The sequence below is a fragment of the Talpa europaea genome (genome assembly GCF_964194135.1).
Source record: "Talpa europaea genome assembly, chromosome: 1".
Lineage (NCBI taxonomy): Eukaryota > Metazoa > Chordata > Mammalia > Eulipotyphla > Talpidae > Talpa > Talpa europaea.
The window spans coordinates 5,969,889-5,987,089 of record NC_140073.1 but is presented as its reverse complement, the minus strand read 5'-3'; the positions used below and the strand labels follow the sequence as shown (position 1 = coordinate 5,987,089).

At 50.2% G+C, this 17,201-nt stretch overlaps 2 protein-coding genes across 2 annotated transcripts; one reads left to right on the top strand and one right to left on the bottom strand.

Annotated features, from left to right (window-relative positions):
* Positions 1-707: 707 nt before the first annotated feature.
* Positions 708-1,531, top strand: GNG3 (G protein subunit gamma 3; the record flags this gene model as incomplete). Its single annotated transcript, XM_084244438.1, has 2 exons — positions 708-806; positions 1,059-1,531. The coding sequence occupies 2 exons, from the start codon at positions 708-710 to the stop codon at positions 1,185-1,187; spliced, it is 228 nt and encodes a 75-aa protein (XP_084100564.1). The 3' UTR covers positions 1,188-1,531.
* A 5,845-nt stretch (positions 1,532-7,376) lies between these two features.
* Positions 7,377-16,988, bottom strand: HNRNPUL2 (heterogeneous nuclear ribonucleoprotein U like 2; the record flags this gene model as incomplete). Its single annotated transcript, XM_084253232.1, has 14 exons — positions 16,427-16,988; positions 14,450-14,585; positions 14,083-14,159; positions 13,711-13,850; positions 13,322-13,412; positions 13,115-13,227; positions 12,655-12,918; positions 12,364-12,486; positions 11,460-11,588; positions 10,493-10,661; positions 9,022-9,222; positions 7,941-8,014; positions 7,577-7,684; positions 7,377-7,457 (listed from the first exon to the last, which is right to left on the bottom strand). Exons 1-14 carry the CDS (start codon positions 16,965-16,967, stop codon positions 7,377-7,379), a joined length of 2,247 nt encoding a protein of 748 aa, XP_084109358.1. The 5' UTR covers positions 16,968-16,988.
* Positions 16,989-17,201: the final 213 nt, after the last annotated feature.

Genomic DNA, 17,201 nt, shown 5'->3' with positions numbered 1-17,201 from the left:
CCACTGGCCAGGCAGTTGGTATGCTCCAGATCTGAACAGCTCCTTCTAGCATCCTTCATCCTTCAGGTACCAGCTGTCTGGGCAGTGCTTGAGCTGTAGAACCTGGGACCAGCCCTTGACAGACCTCTGAGCTGACCCTCCCCAGTGACCTTCCCTATATCAGTTGCTTCTGCTGCTGCATCGTATACTTTCAGTGGCAAGTCTCTGGAAGGTGGGGTCCCCATCTCAGGCAGAAGGTTCTGGTACACTCCGCTGACCGGAACCCTACGGGTGCTGCTTGCTGCGTGTGGCCTCAGGTGAGAAGGGACCATCCTGCTTTCCTCCCATTGGGGCTCAAGGGGGCAGGTGGAGGTTCTCTGTGCTCTTCATCAGGGCGGGGCTCTTGCTGGTTGAGGCTTTCAGGGTTGGAAACACACATGGCTCCAAGGGCTGCAAAGCTTAGAAGCCTCTGTATGTTTAATGGTCTTTTGGCCCAGGCCCTGGGGGAGGCTGGGTAGGCTCTCATTCATTCCATCATCGCACCATTTCCTCAACTGAGGAAGACAGGAATGGGAAAGGCCACTGGAGAAGGGGGAGAAGGAGCCAAAATATTGGGGCACATAACCCCAGCCTTGTAGAGGTTGGTAGAGTGAGCATGGAGGGTGGCCTTTGGCTGAGATTGTGCTGGGACCCCTAGGGTGCTCTGAGCTGTCTCTCTTTTCTCCAGGATGAAAGGGGAGACCCCTGTGAACAGTACTATGAGTATTGGGCAGGCCCGCAAGATGGTGGAACAGCTTAAGATTGAAGCCAGTTTGTGCCGGATAAAGGTGGGTGGCACCTGGGACCCCAGTCCTTGGTCAGGAGGTGCTGTAGGTTCTTAAGCCTCAGCAGAAGTGATGCTTTCTCCCTTGGCTCCCTGGATCCCGAAAGAAGAGCTGTGCCCAAGCCTCTTGGGGGTGAGGGAACAGAAGACTGTTTCAAGGGGCCCTAGAGATGGCAAAAGAGAACCCATTTGGGGAGGGAGGCTTTGGTCCCTTTCAGGGATTCTGGTCACCAACTGCCCTCTGACTGTGCACCAGGTGTCCAAGGCAGCAGCAGACCTGATGACTTACTGTGATGCTCATGCCTGTGAGGATCCCCTCATCACCCCTGTGCCCACCTCGGAGAACCCCTTCCGAGAGAAGAAGTTCTTTTGTGCCCTCCTCTGAGCTGCTCTGCCCCTCCTCGCAGCTCCTCACCATTCCCTCTCCTGGACCCTTCCTTAGGTCAGTAATTGTCATGAAGCCCGAGGGCCCCCGCATCCCATGTCTAGCCCTTGGTCGACCCTGTGAGGTTATCTGAAGCACAAGGCCCTCCCTCACCTATCTGTCGACCCCATTTCTTCGTCCACTGTGGCCGGCCCCAAGCATCCCGTGACGAGGGCACCCTTGGCTCCGCCCACACAGGGCCGTCAGACTGCCAGCGTCCTGCCCACTTCCCTCTGTGACCCGCTCAGACAATGGAGAGAGGGCTGGGCGGGGTGCTTGCTCTACGTCTCACCTGAGCTATTGGAAGGGGGAAGCCATTTGAAGAATAAAGTCATCCAGAGTCTCAGAGGACAGCTCCTGTGTAAGCCTTCTTGGGGGGAAGGATCACCAGTCAATACAGGCTTGGGGTGGCTGCGGCCGGTGAAAGGCTCGCCCTACCCAGGGTACAGGGCCAGCCTCGGCAGGCTCGGAGGTCGGCGAGGCCCGAGTGCGTCTCCAGTGGAAGGCCTCGATCACAGCAGACAAAGGCTATAGAGAACATGCACTCGCACTCGCACCAGCGCACGTACGCACACACGAGGGTAATAAAGGCTGTGAAAACGAAAACAGACCGAACGGGGTTGGTCTAGGGAGGGGCTCGGGAGGCCAGAGGCAGACAGCGGGAACTCGGTAGCGGAGGGGAGGAGCTTGGCTCCAGTTACGATCAAAGGGGCCGGTTTTACCTCTAAGATGGCCGCGCCCACCGCGGTCCCCTTCCAAGATGGCTGCCGCCATGGGCCCCACGCCAATATGGCGACCCACGTCACTGCGTCTCTCCGTACGGGGCTTCTCAGGCAACCCCATTCTTAAAATGGCGGCCCCAGGCATCCAGAGTTTTCAATATGGTCCCTTCCGTGTTCGTCTAGTCTCAAAATGGCTGCCCTTATCCTCGCGAGCCGATACCCACTCCCACCCACCCCGGAGCCTGGGAGCGGACGCCCCCCGATTCAGCTGAAGGCCACGGGCGGCTACAACCAAGAATCATGGGATAAGGGAACCCCAGCAGGCACGGCGTCGCAGGCGCTGGTCGTGTGGTTCTTGCGGGGAAATCTAGGATTCTAGTTAGCCAAGTCGAGTCTCCCTTTAGAAAGGAAACCTAAATGTATGGTTCATGCTGGGCGCCGGTCCTCTTGGGGCGCCCTTCCCCGGTCGCCTCCGGGTCTCACTAGCTGCTGCATAAGCCCGAAGTAGTTCAGTTTGGGTTTCCCGGTAGATCAGGGGCTTGGCGTGCCCGCATTTCCCCTTTCTGCGTTTTCCACCAGAAACCAGGTGTTCGGGTCACCCCTTGCAGGGCTCCAGCTTGCAGCCTGACCAAAAGCCTAACTTAAGGTTTAAGTCTCAAGAGCGCCTCCAGGACTGAAGTTTGGAGGTTTGAGTTACGGATGTCTTTCTAGAACACTTCCTTCCAAGGATGAACATAACGTTGGTGGGACCAGGGCCAAGGCAGAGAAGGCAGCAGTCCCAGGATGTCTGCTCCTCATGCATAGTCAACATTCCTCAAATTCAGGGGTACAACCTTCCTGGGAGAAGCCTAGGTAGGATCTTGTTTTGTGCCTGGGTGCATGTAAGGGGGAGGGGGCACTCTAGTAGGAGAATGACATCACCCCGTATTTGCCCACACCTTCACACAGGAAGACAGCAATGGGTGAGAAGTGCAGAGGAAATCCAAGGTATAAAAGGGGTTCTACCAAAACTGACTTGGTCTCCTGTGGATGGGTGTATCTCCACAGACTTTGGAGGGGCCCAGTGAACCCGGGGCAGCTTCTGGAATAGGTTTTTCCAGCTGTTGATTTCCTGGGCCCTAATGGGTTCCTGGAGATCATCCAATTGCCTCCTAGAGATGGAGAAACCAGGAAAGTAAACTGATTGCCCTCCTAACGTGGGGCCCTAATCCTACACCACCCAGGAGTTCGTTCTTTTTTTTAAAGACTTATTTATTTATGCATACAAGAACCAGGGTACAGACCAGAGGTGCAGGGGGTGAGGGGATTCACCATAGACAGTGTGGGGAACAGACCAGGCAGACTGAAATACACTGCTGAGGGGAGCTGCGGGTGAGACAGGAGAGGTCTGCTGCGTCATGTGGGTTGCTCCCTGGCCAGCTGGGGATCGAACTCGTGCTGCAATGGCTGCAGACTGCTTCATAGGTTGTGTCTTAACCCCTTGAGCCACCAGGGAGGCCCCCAGGAGTCCCTTCTTGGTGTTTGTGAAGACTCCTGAAAGGATCAAGTCTGCTTTAATCCCTGCATCCTGAGGCTGTCTGGCACTGCCAGGACTCACACCCTAATGAATTAACTGCACTATATTTGTGCTTGAGTGGCAGGGGATAGCAGGCACCAGGGACCCTTCTTTTCTACTGCATCACAGTGTTGGGCAAATCTCAGGGAATTAAGTGAAAACTTACACAATAACTTAAGATTTGGTTATAAAAAAAACCCTTAGTGCTCAATGAAATACTTTTGGTATTTATTCTTGGTATTTTCCTGCACACTCAATTTTTCACTCTCATCTGATTAGAGGAGCTCTAGTTGGAGGGGGGAAGGGGGCGCTCAGAAGTTACCAGAGACAAGGTGTGAGCTATAACGTTAAAAATGATTCCTGCGCTCTACCACCAAGTGACTTTAAGTGTTCTAGAGACTGGACAGACACTGAGACAAGGATAGCCTTCAGGATACAAAGCTGTCTCTAGGGCCTCAGTCTGTCATGTAGAGCTGAGTGGTATCTAGACATATTCTCTCTTCCAAAACACTGGATGCCACGAGCCTGTGGCAACCCATCCTTAACAAGTCCCTGGCCATTTCTTACAAGTCGTAATGATCAGCTAGGTGCCAGAAATTCAAAGTGCTTCTGTTAAAGTTTCCCATCTCATTCTCTAAATTCACTAGAAAAGTCTTCAAAAAAATTTAATCTTCTGTTAAATGAGTAGGCTTTTCCTCTCAGGGGTTAATTTCTCATGAAGAAGTCTATTGGCTCCTAAGTGGAAACGTACATTGATGTTTAAGCATGCAATGGGTTTCAGCATAGGCCACACACACAGGTCATGAGTAGTGCTCATTTATGTCCGTCTACCCCAATGGGTCAAGCTCTTAGCATAAGCAGGCACTGCTTAGCGTAAGTAGGCCAACAGCCCTAGAGTGAAGGCATAGGTGGCTCCCCAGTGAAGGCATGGCAGACTAGGTAGGGAAGAAGCACCATGTACCAGGAAAGCCATCCTTATTTGGCCCCAGTGCAACTCAAGAAAGCAGCATCAGAAATCAATCAAGTTGATTCCAGAACTGAAGTATCCAGAGGGGCAGGGGTGAGAACAAAGAAGGAAGGGGGCACAGCGGACCGCGGTGAACTGGTGATGGGTGTACTCCGGTGGCGATATCTGAGGGGGGGAGTCTATACTTCAAACAACCCAACAATGTATAAGCCAATGTTACCTCAATTGAAAAAAATAAATATCAATCCCCCCATGACGCACTCCATCCTCCGCCCCCAGTCAGTGCAGCCACAGGAAAGAGGGTGAATTCAATCCAAATGGTTATTTATTCTAAAACTGGAAGCTACTGTGCCTACATTTTTGCCAGAATGTTGTAATGAGAACAGGGGAGGAAAAAGTTACAGATGTAAACAATGACACAGTTACATTTTTTAAAATGGTAAAACCCTTTTTTACTGGCCACTTCCAAGAATGCTTTACAGGTTGTGCAAGAACATTTACAGGCTCCATGTGGTGTTTGTTTTTCTCACAAGCTTTTCCATCTACAACAACTACAACAGACGTCTGATAAAACACTAAACAAGTCTTCTAAGGAAACAAGGCCAGGGATCCCTCCTGTTCATCCACATTTCCCTCTTAATATTGTTTTTTCATAATAAAGAGACAAATATAACCCAGACATCCACTGTTGTTGCCAGTGATCTCTTGGACTAAACCAACAAAGATGTGGCAGTTTCACTGTCCACCCACCTGGAAAAACAGCTTTTAAAAAAGGGTGACTTTCTAGTGTCAAAAATTAACAGCAAGTACTTCCCTAACCCTCCCTCCCACCAAAAAAAACCTCGTGGCTGAAGCTTTGCCCACCTGGCCCTGAGGGCCCTAGCATCCCCAAACCATGTCGTGGACTTGCTAGAAGACTAAACATTGGAAAAGGTGGCAGCTTCTGCCCCAAGTTCCTTTTCTAATACAGCATATTCTCGCCCTAAGGGAATTGCTTTGGGCTCCAGTTTTTACCTCTTTACCTTGACATTACGACCAAAACTTTCTCACCCTTCCTTAGTAATAAAGTTAGCAGGTTTCAGAAAAGGTCATGCAATCATTTTACTGCCACACACAAATCCATCTGACAGCACCACAGGAGCGCAGGCGCTGAGAGGGAGGATGGTGTGGCGAGCAAGCCAATGTGTGTCCTGCTAGTCCCCTCATTCCAGCCTTGGGGTCCGAGGTACTTGTGGAGCAGAAGAATGTGTCACAGACAGGGGGGACCAGAGGGCCAGAATGAGGGCCTGTGCACGTAGAGCAGGGCGGCGTGGCAGTTATGGTGGGGAGGGCGGGGGAGAGCAAACCTCAGCACAGAACTTTCAACAGAGAACTGCCCAGGTGAGGACATGAAGCGAAGCGTTTCCTAGCACAGCCCAGGGTTCCCCTCGCTGGGAAGTGCCGAGATGTGTGGTGTCTGCTGAGTAAGCGCTTGGCTGACACGATGCTGAGCAGTAACAAGAACTAAAACAGAAGCTAAATATTCAAAGAGCATTCCCATAGCCCACCTGCATTCTCGAGCCCAGCGACTAGAAGCGGCTGGCCAAGAACCGGGAGGGTGTTGGTAAAGTTACAAACAAAAAATTTCCCAAATGAAGTCTCTTGGCTAGAGGCCTCTCTGGGGACACACAGGGAAAGCACCCCAGGAGCAACCCTGGTCTTAGGACGTCAGGAAGGGTGCTCCCTTCATGCACACGCTACTCTCGCTCACACTCACGCTCTCCCCAAATTTCAGCAGCCCCACTGAGCTGCCACCCACCCCCCACCCTCCCCTTTCTAGTTACTCTCTACCTGTGTATCAAAAAAACCAGCAGGGCATGCGCCCTCCACACTGTATAAAAGAGTCGCTGTTCTCAGCACCTGGGCCGGAAGCCACGCCACAGGATTCATTTAGACACGCAGCCTGCCGTAGCGAGGAGTCCCGCTGCGCTTCTATGTGAGCTGAAACCCTGAGAATCGTTCCTTCTCTCAACTAGAAGAGGACAGATACTCTAACAGAGATGATTCCAGAGACATCCCATCCGTCTCAACCTTGGAAGACAAGAGCAGAGACTGGCAAACCACACTCTTCAAACTGAGGGCTGCAACCCCACTCTCCCCCAAGGTTTTGTGGAAATTAAGTAGAGGGCGCCAGCTAGTCTGCTCTGCAATCAGAGCAGTCGCCGTGCCTCCTTGGCCTGGGAATCCTATATAATAGAACCACCCAACTGGTAGACTCCATGCCTCAGGCACAGGAAAGCAGAGATAGGGACACTTTGGCCTCCCAGCCCACCGGACCAGATATCCCAAGAGGGAAAGGTCGGTAAAGAAAATACAAACGGTTAGTTGGTGCAAGTGATTGATAAGAGCCAATCGTTTATTTTCACTGCCCCAGTCATCACAAGCTGTCCCTCTGTTCCCCGCTCCTGCCTGCTCCTGCCCGCCCTGGAGAGTGCCCTCGCGCCTTGCCACCCTCGGCACCACCTCATCACTCTCCCTCACTCGGCTGCCAGTCCAGCTGCCTTCGAATGTCAGAAGGGTGACATTTTCAGTTCTTTTCCTGTCCAACTGCAGGGTATAGGACAGGCAGCCCTAAGTGCTGCTTTCTGCGCAAATGTTTTTTGATTACAAATATCTAACTAGGTTTGAAATGTTTTATAGAATAAGACAATATTCTTTTCAACAAACTTTAAAAAAAATGTACAGTTTTTGTTGTTTCCACCTCCCCCCTCCCCCATCCCTGCTTGCGCACCCTCCCCCCCCACCACCCCTCCCTGGCAGCTCAGCCCCACCCCGACAGCCCCTGTTTTCCTTGGTTGTGTTTTGGAGGGTGCCTGGCACCCCCAGAGATTCAGCTTCATGGCTGATAGGCGACAATGGCAGGGGCTTCACCGATACCCTTGGTAACCGTAGTAGTTCCTGTAGTATCGGTCTCTGTCCTGGGGGTGGTGGTAGTAGTAATTCTGCCACTAGAAGAGAGGGAAACCCCATCACTCAGAGCCAAGCTGGCTGAGGACGGACAGGCATGACACCTGCTCCTCTGGTCTGGACCCCCTTCACCCTCTCTCTGCACCCACAAGATACTTACATCCCGATTGTACTGTCTGTAATAGTCTCTGTATCTGTTGTACTCATAATCTCGCCCGTAGAATCGATCATAATCTCCCCTGTATCGATCGTAGAAATTACGGTAACCCTGAGAAAGGAGAAAGAAGTGAAGATTTATGAGTTTTCAGCATCACGATGCACTGCTATCCCCCCTCTTGAATGAGACACGTAATCATCTTGGCACTATGAATAGGTTCACTCGTCCCAGGGAAGTTCTTCCAGGGGAACACATAAGGGGCCAAACCCTAAGCCCTGAGAAAACAGCCCAAACCACTCTGCTCCCCCAAGCCAAAGGAACGGCTATCACGGCCCAGAGGGAGGAGCAGAAGGAGAGCTGCACTCACCCCTCTGTTTCCAGACTGCCCCCAGTACTGCTGCCCGTAGGCCCGGTTGTCGTAGCCTCGGCGCTGCCCGCCCACTGGAAGAGAAATGGAGAGGGCGCTCAGACGGCTGGCATGGGGTCCTGGCTCCATGTCTGAGTGGGAATCAAAAAGCTGGAGCCGAAGGCAATTCTGGGGGAATAGGAGGCCTGCTTCTGTCAGGCTCACACAATGTTAATTAAAGCAACCGCCAGGATCTTTAAAGTCTGAGGGGAGAGGGCAGAGGAATAGAGACACAAGAAAACCAAGCCACTTTTATTTTGAAGCTCCCCAATTCCTGTAAAACATTTAAGATGCCGGAAGGACACGTGGCAGAGTTAGAAACATGGGTAGAGACTGCCATTCACAGAGGCACAGACCTCTAGCCCTTTGGAAGGGGTCTCGGATACCCTAAAGCCCAGGCCCATCATTTTATAGAAAGCTGAACAGTAAGCTCCTCCGGGGCAGGCATTGCTGGTGCTGGGAGTGGCAGTACCTGGTGCATAGCAGGTACTCAAAAATTTTGTTGACTGACACACACGCACACAAATGATTTTTAAGGGCAGTGAATGCACACTATGGGAGTTAACTGACAATACTCATTTCAGGACGAAAATTAATTCCACTAATGGCCTAAGTTACGCTGTAACCTCCCAAATTACAGAATGCATTCACTTTCGTTTCCACATTTGGGTTGATCCAACAGACAAAACAGCAAGATGTCAAGATGAGACTGATTTCACTACACAAATCCTTTAGACACAGTGCAACAGTGAAGTGGGGAACTCATGTGAAAGTGAAAACTGGGCCAATGACAAGGTTCGAGCACTGCTTTTCAAGGAAACAAGTATTTTTGTTGAAAAATAACTATCTTTGTTGTAAGATTAGGGGAAAAAAACACAAGAAGCTGGGAGTAAAGGAGACAAGGAGAAGTAAATTCCACAAAGAAGTTATTTCCTATTTGTTGTTATGCCGTGACTTGGTCTCCTCAGCCTTTCCTAGTGGATGCTGCCGCACTTGGCATGAAGGCCAGAGCGAGGCCGGGCATGGCCGGCCCAGGACTCACCATAGCCTTGGCCTCGGCTTCGGTTCTGCCGGTTGCGCTTGTTTCGGTTGTTCCTGCGGTTTGTCCGCTTCTCGGAGGGAGGCAGCAGCTTCCTTGCCTCCTCCTTGTACTTAGTGACAATGGGCTGAGCTTCCTCCTTCTCTAGCTCCCCGTATGTCACCTCATCCATATAGTCGCATTTTTCAGGCAGAGAGAAGTTGGCTATAAGAGTAAGAGAGAAGCTTGTGGGCCTGAAAAGTGCATAGATGGGTAAAAGCTCATTATGAAAACTCCACTACAGGAAAGTTAAGATTTTCTTAGTTGTATCTACTGAGGCACAGCGAAGTCCTGGAGTCAGCTCTACTCAAATGTGAACAAACGGTGTCTTTCTGTACCACAAGTTTTCCCTAAAATGTAACAGCTCCAGGCAAAGGGCTATCTGCAAACCGTAGATTTACAAGTTCTCAAGTGATCCATAATAAATTAGGATGGAACTGGGTTTAAGGTTTCTTATCAGGGCTGAAGCAGGTAGTCAGAGGCCAAAAGTAACTGAGAAAGTTTTGGTGCTGGGTAAGATGCTAATCCACCTTCAAAAGGGATGCAAGGAGAAAGTGACCCAAGCCGGAGGCACTTACTCATCCATGCAAAGGGGAGAGGAGAGAAGAGCACAAGGGGTCTCATTTGCCACCTGCATGTGACGGTCTCTAGGCTCCAAGGCCAGAGGCCAAGGTTCAGTCCAGTGGGGCCTTTGTTATTCTCAGACGAATCCAGTTAGCTCTCAGTTTTGTAAAGTTGAACTAAATAGCCTCCAGGGGACTACAGAGCAGTTACAGACTGGCACAGCTCATTCTGAGTAAACTTGTGAGAATCCAGCTCTCTGACTGTGTAACTGCTCCCCTGCCCGGGCATTATCAGAAACTGAAGAGCCACGAGCAGATAGGGCAGGAGGGATGCCAGGAAGTGAAGGCAGCAAGGGGGAAAAACCATCCTCTGAAAGGAACAGCAGAAAGTGGAATCAATCAAAGCAGTTAATGCTGCTTTATGGGGAATGTGACATAAAGCTTTATATCACATTACAGATTTCTGCCACTTACCCATAATCAAAACAAGCTACTGTGCTGCTAGAAGTCAAGATACACTGATGAGATCATTTACTCAACTGCTATATTTTAATGTGAACCAGGATAATCCCCCCAACTCTAGAATATACATTCAGAGCTTTGTCTCATTATTCCCCTATACCTAGAATAGTACTGGACAGAAAACAGATGTTAAGTATTTACTAAATGAATGAATGACTCAATGAGGGGTCTTCCTTGAGCACAGCTATCCTATGGCCTGCCACTACTCCTTCCCATTCATGGACAACAGCTCACAGCCAATGAATGTGCTGTACAGAGTAAGATGTGGAGAATCACTCTGGTTTCTAAGACGGCCCAGTAAGCTCTGCACTGACCAGGGACAGGAACCCAACTTGTGTAATTTGGCCCACCTTTCATCTCCAGCATTATAGACTCAGGCACATCATCTCCCTCCACTTCCTTTCTCAACTCCAGCCTCTTCTTCCAATCTTCCTCATTAGGGACAACCACCACCACCTTCCGTGAGAAAGTCTTGAAGAGCAATAGCTTCCGCCGTTGGCCAGAGTTGTACACATTACACTTGAGACAAGAGAAAAAACAAATGCCTTAGCAATAAAAAATACCACTCAACTTCAACCAAAACACTTCTGAGCATCCTTTGTAAGTGAGGCACCAGATAGGAATCTATATACACAATCTCTTTTAATTCCTCAAAGTCCACATGATAGGTATTACCCTATTTAAAGCCTATCAGCAGGGCCTCCCTGGTGGCACAGCGGTTGAGCACTGGGTTGCGAAGCTGCCCGCAGCCTCTGCAGCGCTGGTTTGATCCCCGTCCGCCAGGCGAGGGTCCCACATGGAGCGCAGACCTCTCCTGCCGCCCGCTGCTCCCCTTAGCAGTGTACTTCGGTCCTTTTGCCTGTTCTGTTCCCTGCTCTGGCTCTGGTGAATTCTCTCACCCTCCTGCACTTCTGACTGTACCCAGTACTTGCATAAATAAATAAAAATCTTTTTTAAAAATAAATAAAAAAAGCCTATCAGAAAAACTGATATTCTGAGAAGTCATGATTTCTCCAAGGTCACAGACCTAATAAGCGGTGGAGTCAGGATTCCAAAAGAGCTCCATCTCCCCTTACACCACCTCTACTGTCTGTTGCATTGTCTGGGCCCATATACTCTCTGGTACAATTCCTAGTGCGATGTCTCTGAGTTCAGAAACATGACAACCAAAATACACATTCTCATTCTCTTCCTTATTCCAATCTCTCTTCACACATGCAACCCACTATGACATAAACAATTCTGTCAGATTACATGAATATCAATTTTTCATCTTTGCACCTTCTGTAAATTTCACTTTGAACATCTGAACAATACCTGATCAAGAATGAAGTTCCTCTTTGTCCGGGAAGCAATCTGGACCAGCTTACTAAGGCACTGGGAGGCTTGCTGAACTAAAAGGTCTCGGCTTTTGGGGTCCATCTCTGGCTCCTCGAGTCCCTTCATCTGATGAGTGTGAAAGGAAATAGAGAAAAATACAAGAAGTTATACAGCAAGATAAAGCACAAGAGTCACTGGTAGATGTCACCTCTTTAAATGCCACCAAAGCTACCACATCAGTTCACTCCTGTTCCTCGGTGTTGTGCATGTTGTCCATTTCCTGTAGGAGTCATTTTCAGTTTCACTCTAGATTATTCCAGATTTTATCTGCTCTCAGAAATTTGACAACACAGCAAAGGAAGAAAATCCTATTATGAACACATGCTGAGAACTCATTTCTGTACTTGTGAGACCCTTGTTCTCATATGCCTGAAAGATTGACTCCACTGGTAAAGTTATAATTTCTGGGTATCTGGGCCTCCCCGGTGGCGCAGCGGTTGAGCGCTGGGTTGCGAAGCTGCTCACAACTTCTGCAGCGCTGGTTCGATCCCCAGCTGCTCCTGGGCCACTGGAGGAGGGTCCCACATGGCGCGCAGACCTCTCCTGCCGCCCGCTGCTCCCCTCAGCAGTATACTTCGGTCCTTCTGCCTGCTCTGCTCCCTGCTCTGGCTCTGGTGAATTCTCTCACCCTCCTGCACTTCTGACTGTACCCAGTGCTTGCATAAATAAATAAACAAATCTTTAAAAGCAAACCAAAAAAACCCCCCATACTTAAAAAAAAAAAAGAAAGAAAGAAAGAAAGAAATTTCTGGGTATCTCCAAACAAACAAACAAACAAACAAACAAACAAAAAAAGAAGACAGCAACTGACTACACTCTGCCACACCACTCTACTACTCACCCTCATTTGATTAAGCACTGTCTCAGCTCCCAGGACATTGTATCTTTTTTCAGGGTTTTCTTTTGCATATTTCAGTGCCCACTGGGTCTTTCCAGATCCAGGCAGTCCCACCATCAGAATCACCTGCAAGTAAACAGAACCAGGGATGCCATAAAAATTAGGTGAGGACCATGTTTATAAACCCCAAATATACTGAACATGCTCCCATGTCCCAGATCAGTAAAACTTAGAAGAAAAGCCAGCTACCACCCAAAGCACAGGCACTAAGTCCTGGCACTCTTTGTGGCATACCTCACACTCCTCTATGGTCTTGGGAGGGACCGCAGTGCGAACTCGCTCTTCAACAGGCACAGCATGGATGAACACAAACTCTTCTGGTGCTGGGAAGAAGGGCTCCTCCTTCTGACCGAAGTTTAATTCTACAACACAATTTTTGCAGAGGACATGGGGTAGGAGGGCCCGGTCTGCCAGGGATTCCTTGTTAATCCGGAATGCCACACCTAGGTCTTCTCCATTCTTGGAGAAAGAAAGTTCTACTTCTTCAGTCTCAAAATTCTACAATAAAAAAAAGACAAGAGCATGTATGGGCTTACAGGGTTTAGGTTGATTAAATGTTACAAATTAGTTCTTTTTTTAAAATCCAGATTGCTACATAAACAATGTGTCAAATGCAAGACATCAGCTGATTCAAATTCCAGAATTCCATCTATCCACACTTTACGATGAATTCACAATTTTCAGGAGCACTTACAGCATAGCAGCCAATGACATCATTTTCCCCAAAAGTCTGGCCAAACTCCTCAAACTGCCCATTCTCTGCTTTGAGTCCTCGTCCATCAAAACCATAAGAGAATTCATCCTCACCTAGGACAGTTAACAAATTAGTTACATACACCCAAAATTCCCATGCATTAATATTGTGATAAACACCAATGACAAAGTTAAATTTTTTTTTTACCAAGCTGTGGATGGGAAAAATCAACAGACCACCCAACTCGAAGGAGAGACACCTCTGTGCAGCCTTCTTTCATCGGGAGATTCTGGGTTACCTGGCCAAGTCAGAAAAGAAACTCAGATACTGACCAATTCAGGATCAAAGTCTGAGAAAGACAAGATTTTATACAAAATGAAAGCTACAATGATCACAACTCATTATCAGAATACCACCTGTGGATGAACTTAAAACCAGAGTCACAGAGGTTAATATCTTGGTGACCGTAGGTAAGATTATGGTGAAAGTAAGGCACCTTTCCCTGTGCTAATCAATCACACATGGATAGAAGTCCAACACACAGTGGTATTGAATCATCTAATAAATGAAGGGTCTTCACAAGCCGTCTATACTACCTTGGCCTCAAAGCAGACTTTGCCCTTTGTCACTCCGTAAGTACTCCTTGCCCCAGACCAAAGAGTGGGGAATTTCTCTGAGAAAAGTGGCTGGCCTCCATAACGGTCTTTGCTCACTTGAAAATGAAGATCCGAGGTATCTGTTTAAAAAAAAAAAAAAAAAAAAAAAAAAAAAAAAAAAAAAGGCAATCTGTTGACTCCAATGCCCATCGCTTAAAAGCCACCAACAGAAGACAAATGTACCCAGCTACTAAGCATGGATACAAAGTCTTCCCTGTGTTAAGTATCTTAAAAACTGCAGGCCTTCAAGTTGTAATCTCCAGAATCACTTTTGATTGACAAGAAACCCCAACCTGTCTGCCTTATACATACACGTGTCCAGGTTCACAAGAGTTTGATCCTCCTCCTCATCTTTTGCCTCTTCTTCAGGGGGTGGTGGAGACTTTGAGCTACACATGGGAAAGAAAAGCAGATACAATATAACCAAAGCCTCTCTTTGAGGGGAGTCCACAGGACATCATGTCTGATTTTAAACTAGCAGTGAATGTCAAGTTCCAACAGCTTTGAACAAATGGGAAAAGGGCAACAGAGCTTACAGAGTAGATTCCATCTAAAACTCAGGCCTATAAAAACCTCTTCCATTTTTCATCCACCCCCTTTTCCAGACTCTCCAATCAACATCAGGTATACCAAAATCGGAGCAGACACTCCTGTCAACGAAAGAGGCTGTTTCCCTCACCGGCTGTGGTAAGCCTCCTCTCGGAATTCATAGTAAGCTCGGCCATGTTCATCCTTCTCATCCCGCTGTCTCTTTACCCCCCGCCGCTCACCGTCGGAGCCTGCTGGCTTTGACTTTTCACTGTCTTGGTCATCTCCTACAAAAAGGAGGGAGAGAGAATCAGCAGTTTTCCTACTGGAATGTAGAATAAGCTCAGACCCAACAGAGACAAAAGGGTAAACTGAGTGTCTGACTAATCAAAAAACAGCCAGATTTTCCCCACTGCAGCCACAGAAATTTTATTTCCAAAGATCATCTCCCTGCCATTGACTAGGACTTTATTAAATTAAAAAAAAAAAATTATGGGCTAATTACAGTCAAGTAGTAGACAAAAAGTGGACAATTTTTTGCCTTCTAAATTTACCTGCTAAAATCGGGTCAAACTTACACATTTCCCCACCAATATAACATGGAAAATCCTCTATGTCTTAAAAACAATTTTCATTGGTTAATTTAATTTTGATTCTTGATTATCAGATTTGAATTTAAACAAGATATTTAATACCTATTTTCTGACACTTGCCCACAGCTTCACAATACATGCGTCCAGATTTTGTAAAAAGCAACAAAAAAAGTTTGGCTTCCCAGCTTAAGAATGCACAGCCATCAATGCAAATGGCTCAGGTATGTGACACAGTATTGTATTTTTATCATGGATTTTTACTTAAAGTTGCAAAAGCAAACCATTAAGTCACAAGAGGGCCATAAATAATACTGCATCTTTACTGCACATAATTTGGGACAGAAAGGTGTTGTCATATATATAGCAACATTCTTTACAAGAGTAAAGAAAAACCTGGAATTTTCCCCTAGGCTGTTGAAATTTGCAACTCTTACAAGATTTTAAATAATAATTTCCTTAAAACAACCTTTCATTTCTCACACTTTTTTACCAGCGATTTGAGATACACAGTAAGTCAAAGGTTATGTAATGGGGTTCCTGTTCCAGGACACAGGACAAACAGTCTGGAAGTTGCATGTGACTGTCATAGAACGGGTTCCAATTATACCACGATACTAAGTAGCAGCGGTAAAAACGGATTTAAAAAACCACCACGGCAACTCACTTCATAGTAAGACTGGGAAGCAGCTCTAGTTAACTCCCCACTCTGACAGTTAGGGATCAGCTCTGGCCATTCAATGACTTCAAAGGGAGCGAGAAAGGTCACCACTTCCCGGGGTGACGCTACACATTCCCGTCCACAAGGTTACTCAATGGGCCCGCGCACCTCCATCATTTCAGTGCAGGAAGTCGGGAGCGCGACCTGCAGAAGGCCGGCGCGGGGACAGCGAGCCCGCAAATATGCCCCCGGCCAATCAACGGGAAGCTTTTTAAAAACGGCATCCGAAGAACACAAGCGAAGTGAAAACCCCGGGCCAACGACGACTTACTCAGACGCGTTAGAAAAATCTCCTCCCCGCTAGTTAACTATTAAGCCTGACCCCCTCACACGACAAGCTGTGCCCTGCTTCTGAAGCAGGGAACAGGGGAGCCTGCCGCGTCCCTGCGTGGCTCAAGCTCTAGCAATGCGCTGGAGCAAACTTTGATGAACTTAGTTTATTGCTTAACATTTTTATGGCGAAAAAAGTCAACAGCCAGGCGGCCCGCAGGCCGCAGGCTCCAGCGGTCGGCCTGGCCGCCCGAGCGGTCGCCCGGTCCCCGCTCTCGCTCCCCCGGGAGGGCGCGGGGGCGGCTGCTCCACAGGTCGCCGCAGGCGGCTCGCCAGCCGGGCCGCTCGCTCCACGCACCGCCGCCGGGGCGGCCTCCGGCGGGAGCGGGGCCACAGCGGCGCCCCCCCGTTCCCAAAGGCGGGCAGATAAGGAAGCCGCCTCCCCTGGGGCGTCCCGGCCGGCGGTGCAGCGCGCCTCGCAATTTCTGGCGAGCGCGCACCGGGGAGGGCCCCGCGGCGCGGCCGGGCCCCGCCGCCAGCTCCTCACCCTGCTCCTCCGCGGCCTTGTCAGCCGGCGCCTCGGATCCCGGCGTCTCGTCTCCGCTGCGCTCCTCCGGCTCGTCGTCCTCCCCCTTGCCGGGGCCCTGCTCCTCGCCGCCGTTCACCCCGCCCGGCCCCGCCGGGGCCGCCTCCGCCGGCTGCTCGGGAGCGTCGGGGTCGGCCTCGGCCTCCATGGCCGCCGCCTCCGGGGGCTCCGGCGGGGGCTGCGCCGCCGGCGCCGAGGCCGGCGCGGGGGGCGGCTCCTCGTCCTCGTCCTCCAGCAGGGCCTCCTCGTCCTCCTCCTCCTCGTCCTCGTCCTCCTCCTCGTCCCCGCCCGGGCCGCCGCCCGACGCGGCCACAGGCCGAGGCTCCGCCTTGCAGGCCCCGCCGGGCCCGGCCCCGCCGCCGCCGGCCTCGTCCTCGAGCATCTCGGCGTCCAGCGCCTCCTGCAGCCGCTGCGCCAGCTCCATCTTGAGGCCGCGCGAGTCCAGGCCCCGCCGCTGCAGCTCCGACCGCAGCTCGGTCACTTTCAGCCGCTTCACCTCCATCGCCGCCGCCGCCTCCTCCGCCTCCCGCCGCCTCCTCCCCTGCGAACCGTCGACCGAGCCCGACCGCGCAGGCGCCGCCGCCGCCCGCCTCCGCCTCACGCGCCAGCACGGAGCCCGCGCGAGCGAGCGCACGCACGCACGCACGCAGGCCGGCCGCGCGCAGACTCCCTGCGCAGCGTTCGCGGCCGCTTCCTCCGCCCTCCCCCTGGCGGCCCCCGGAGCCCAAATCAACGC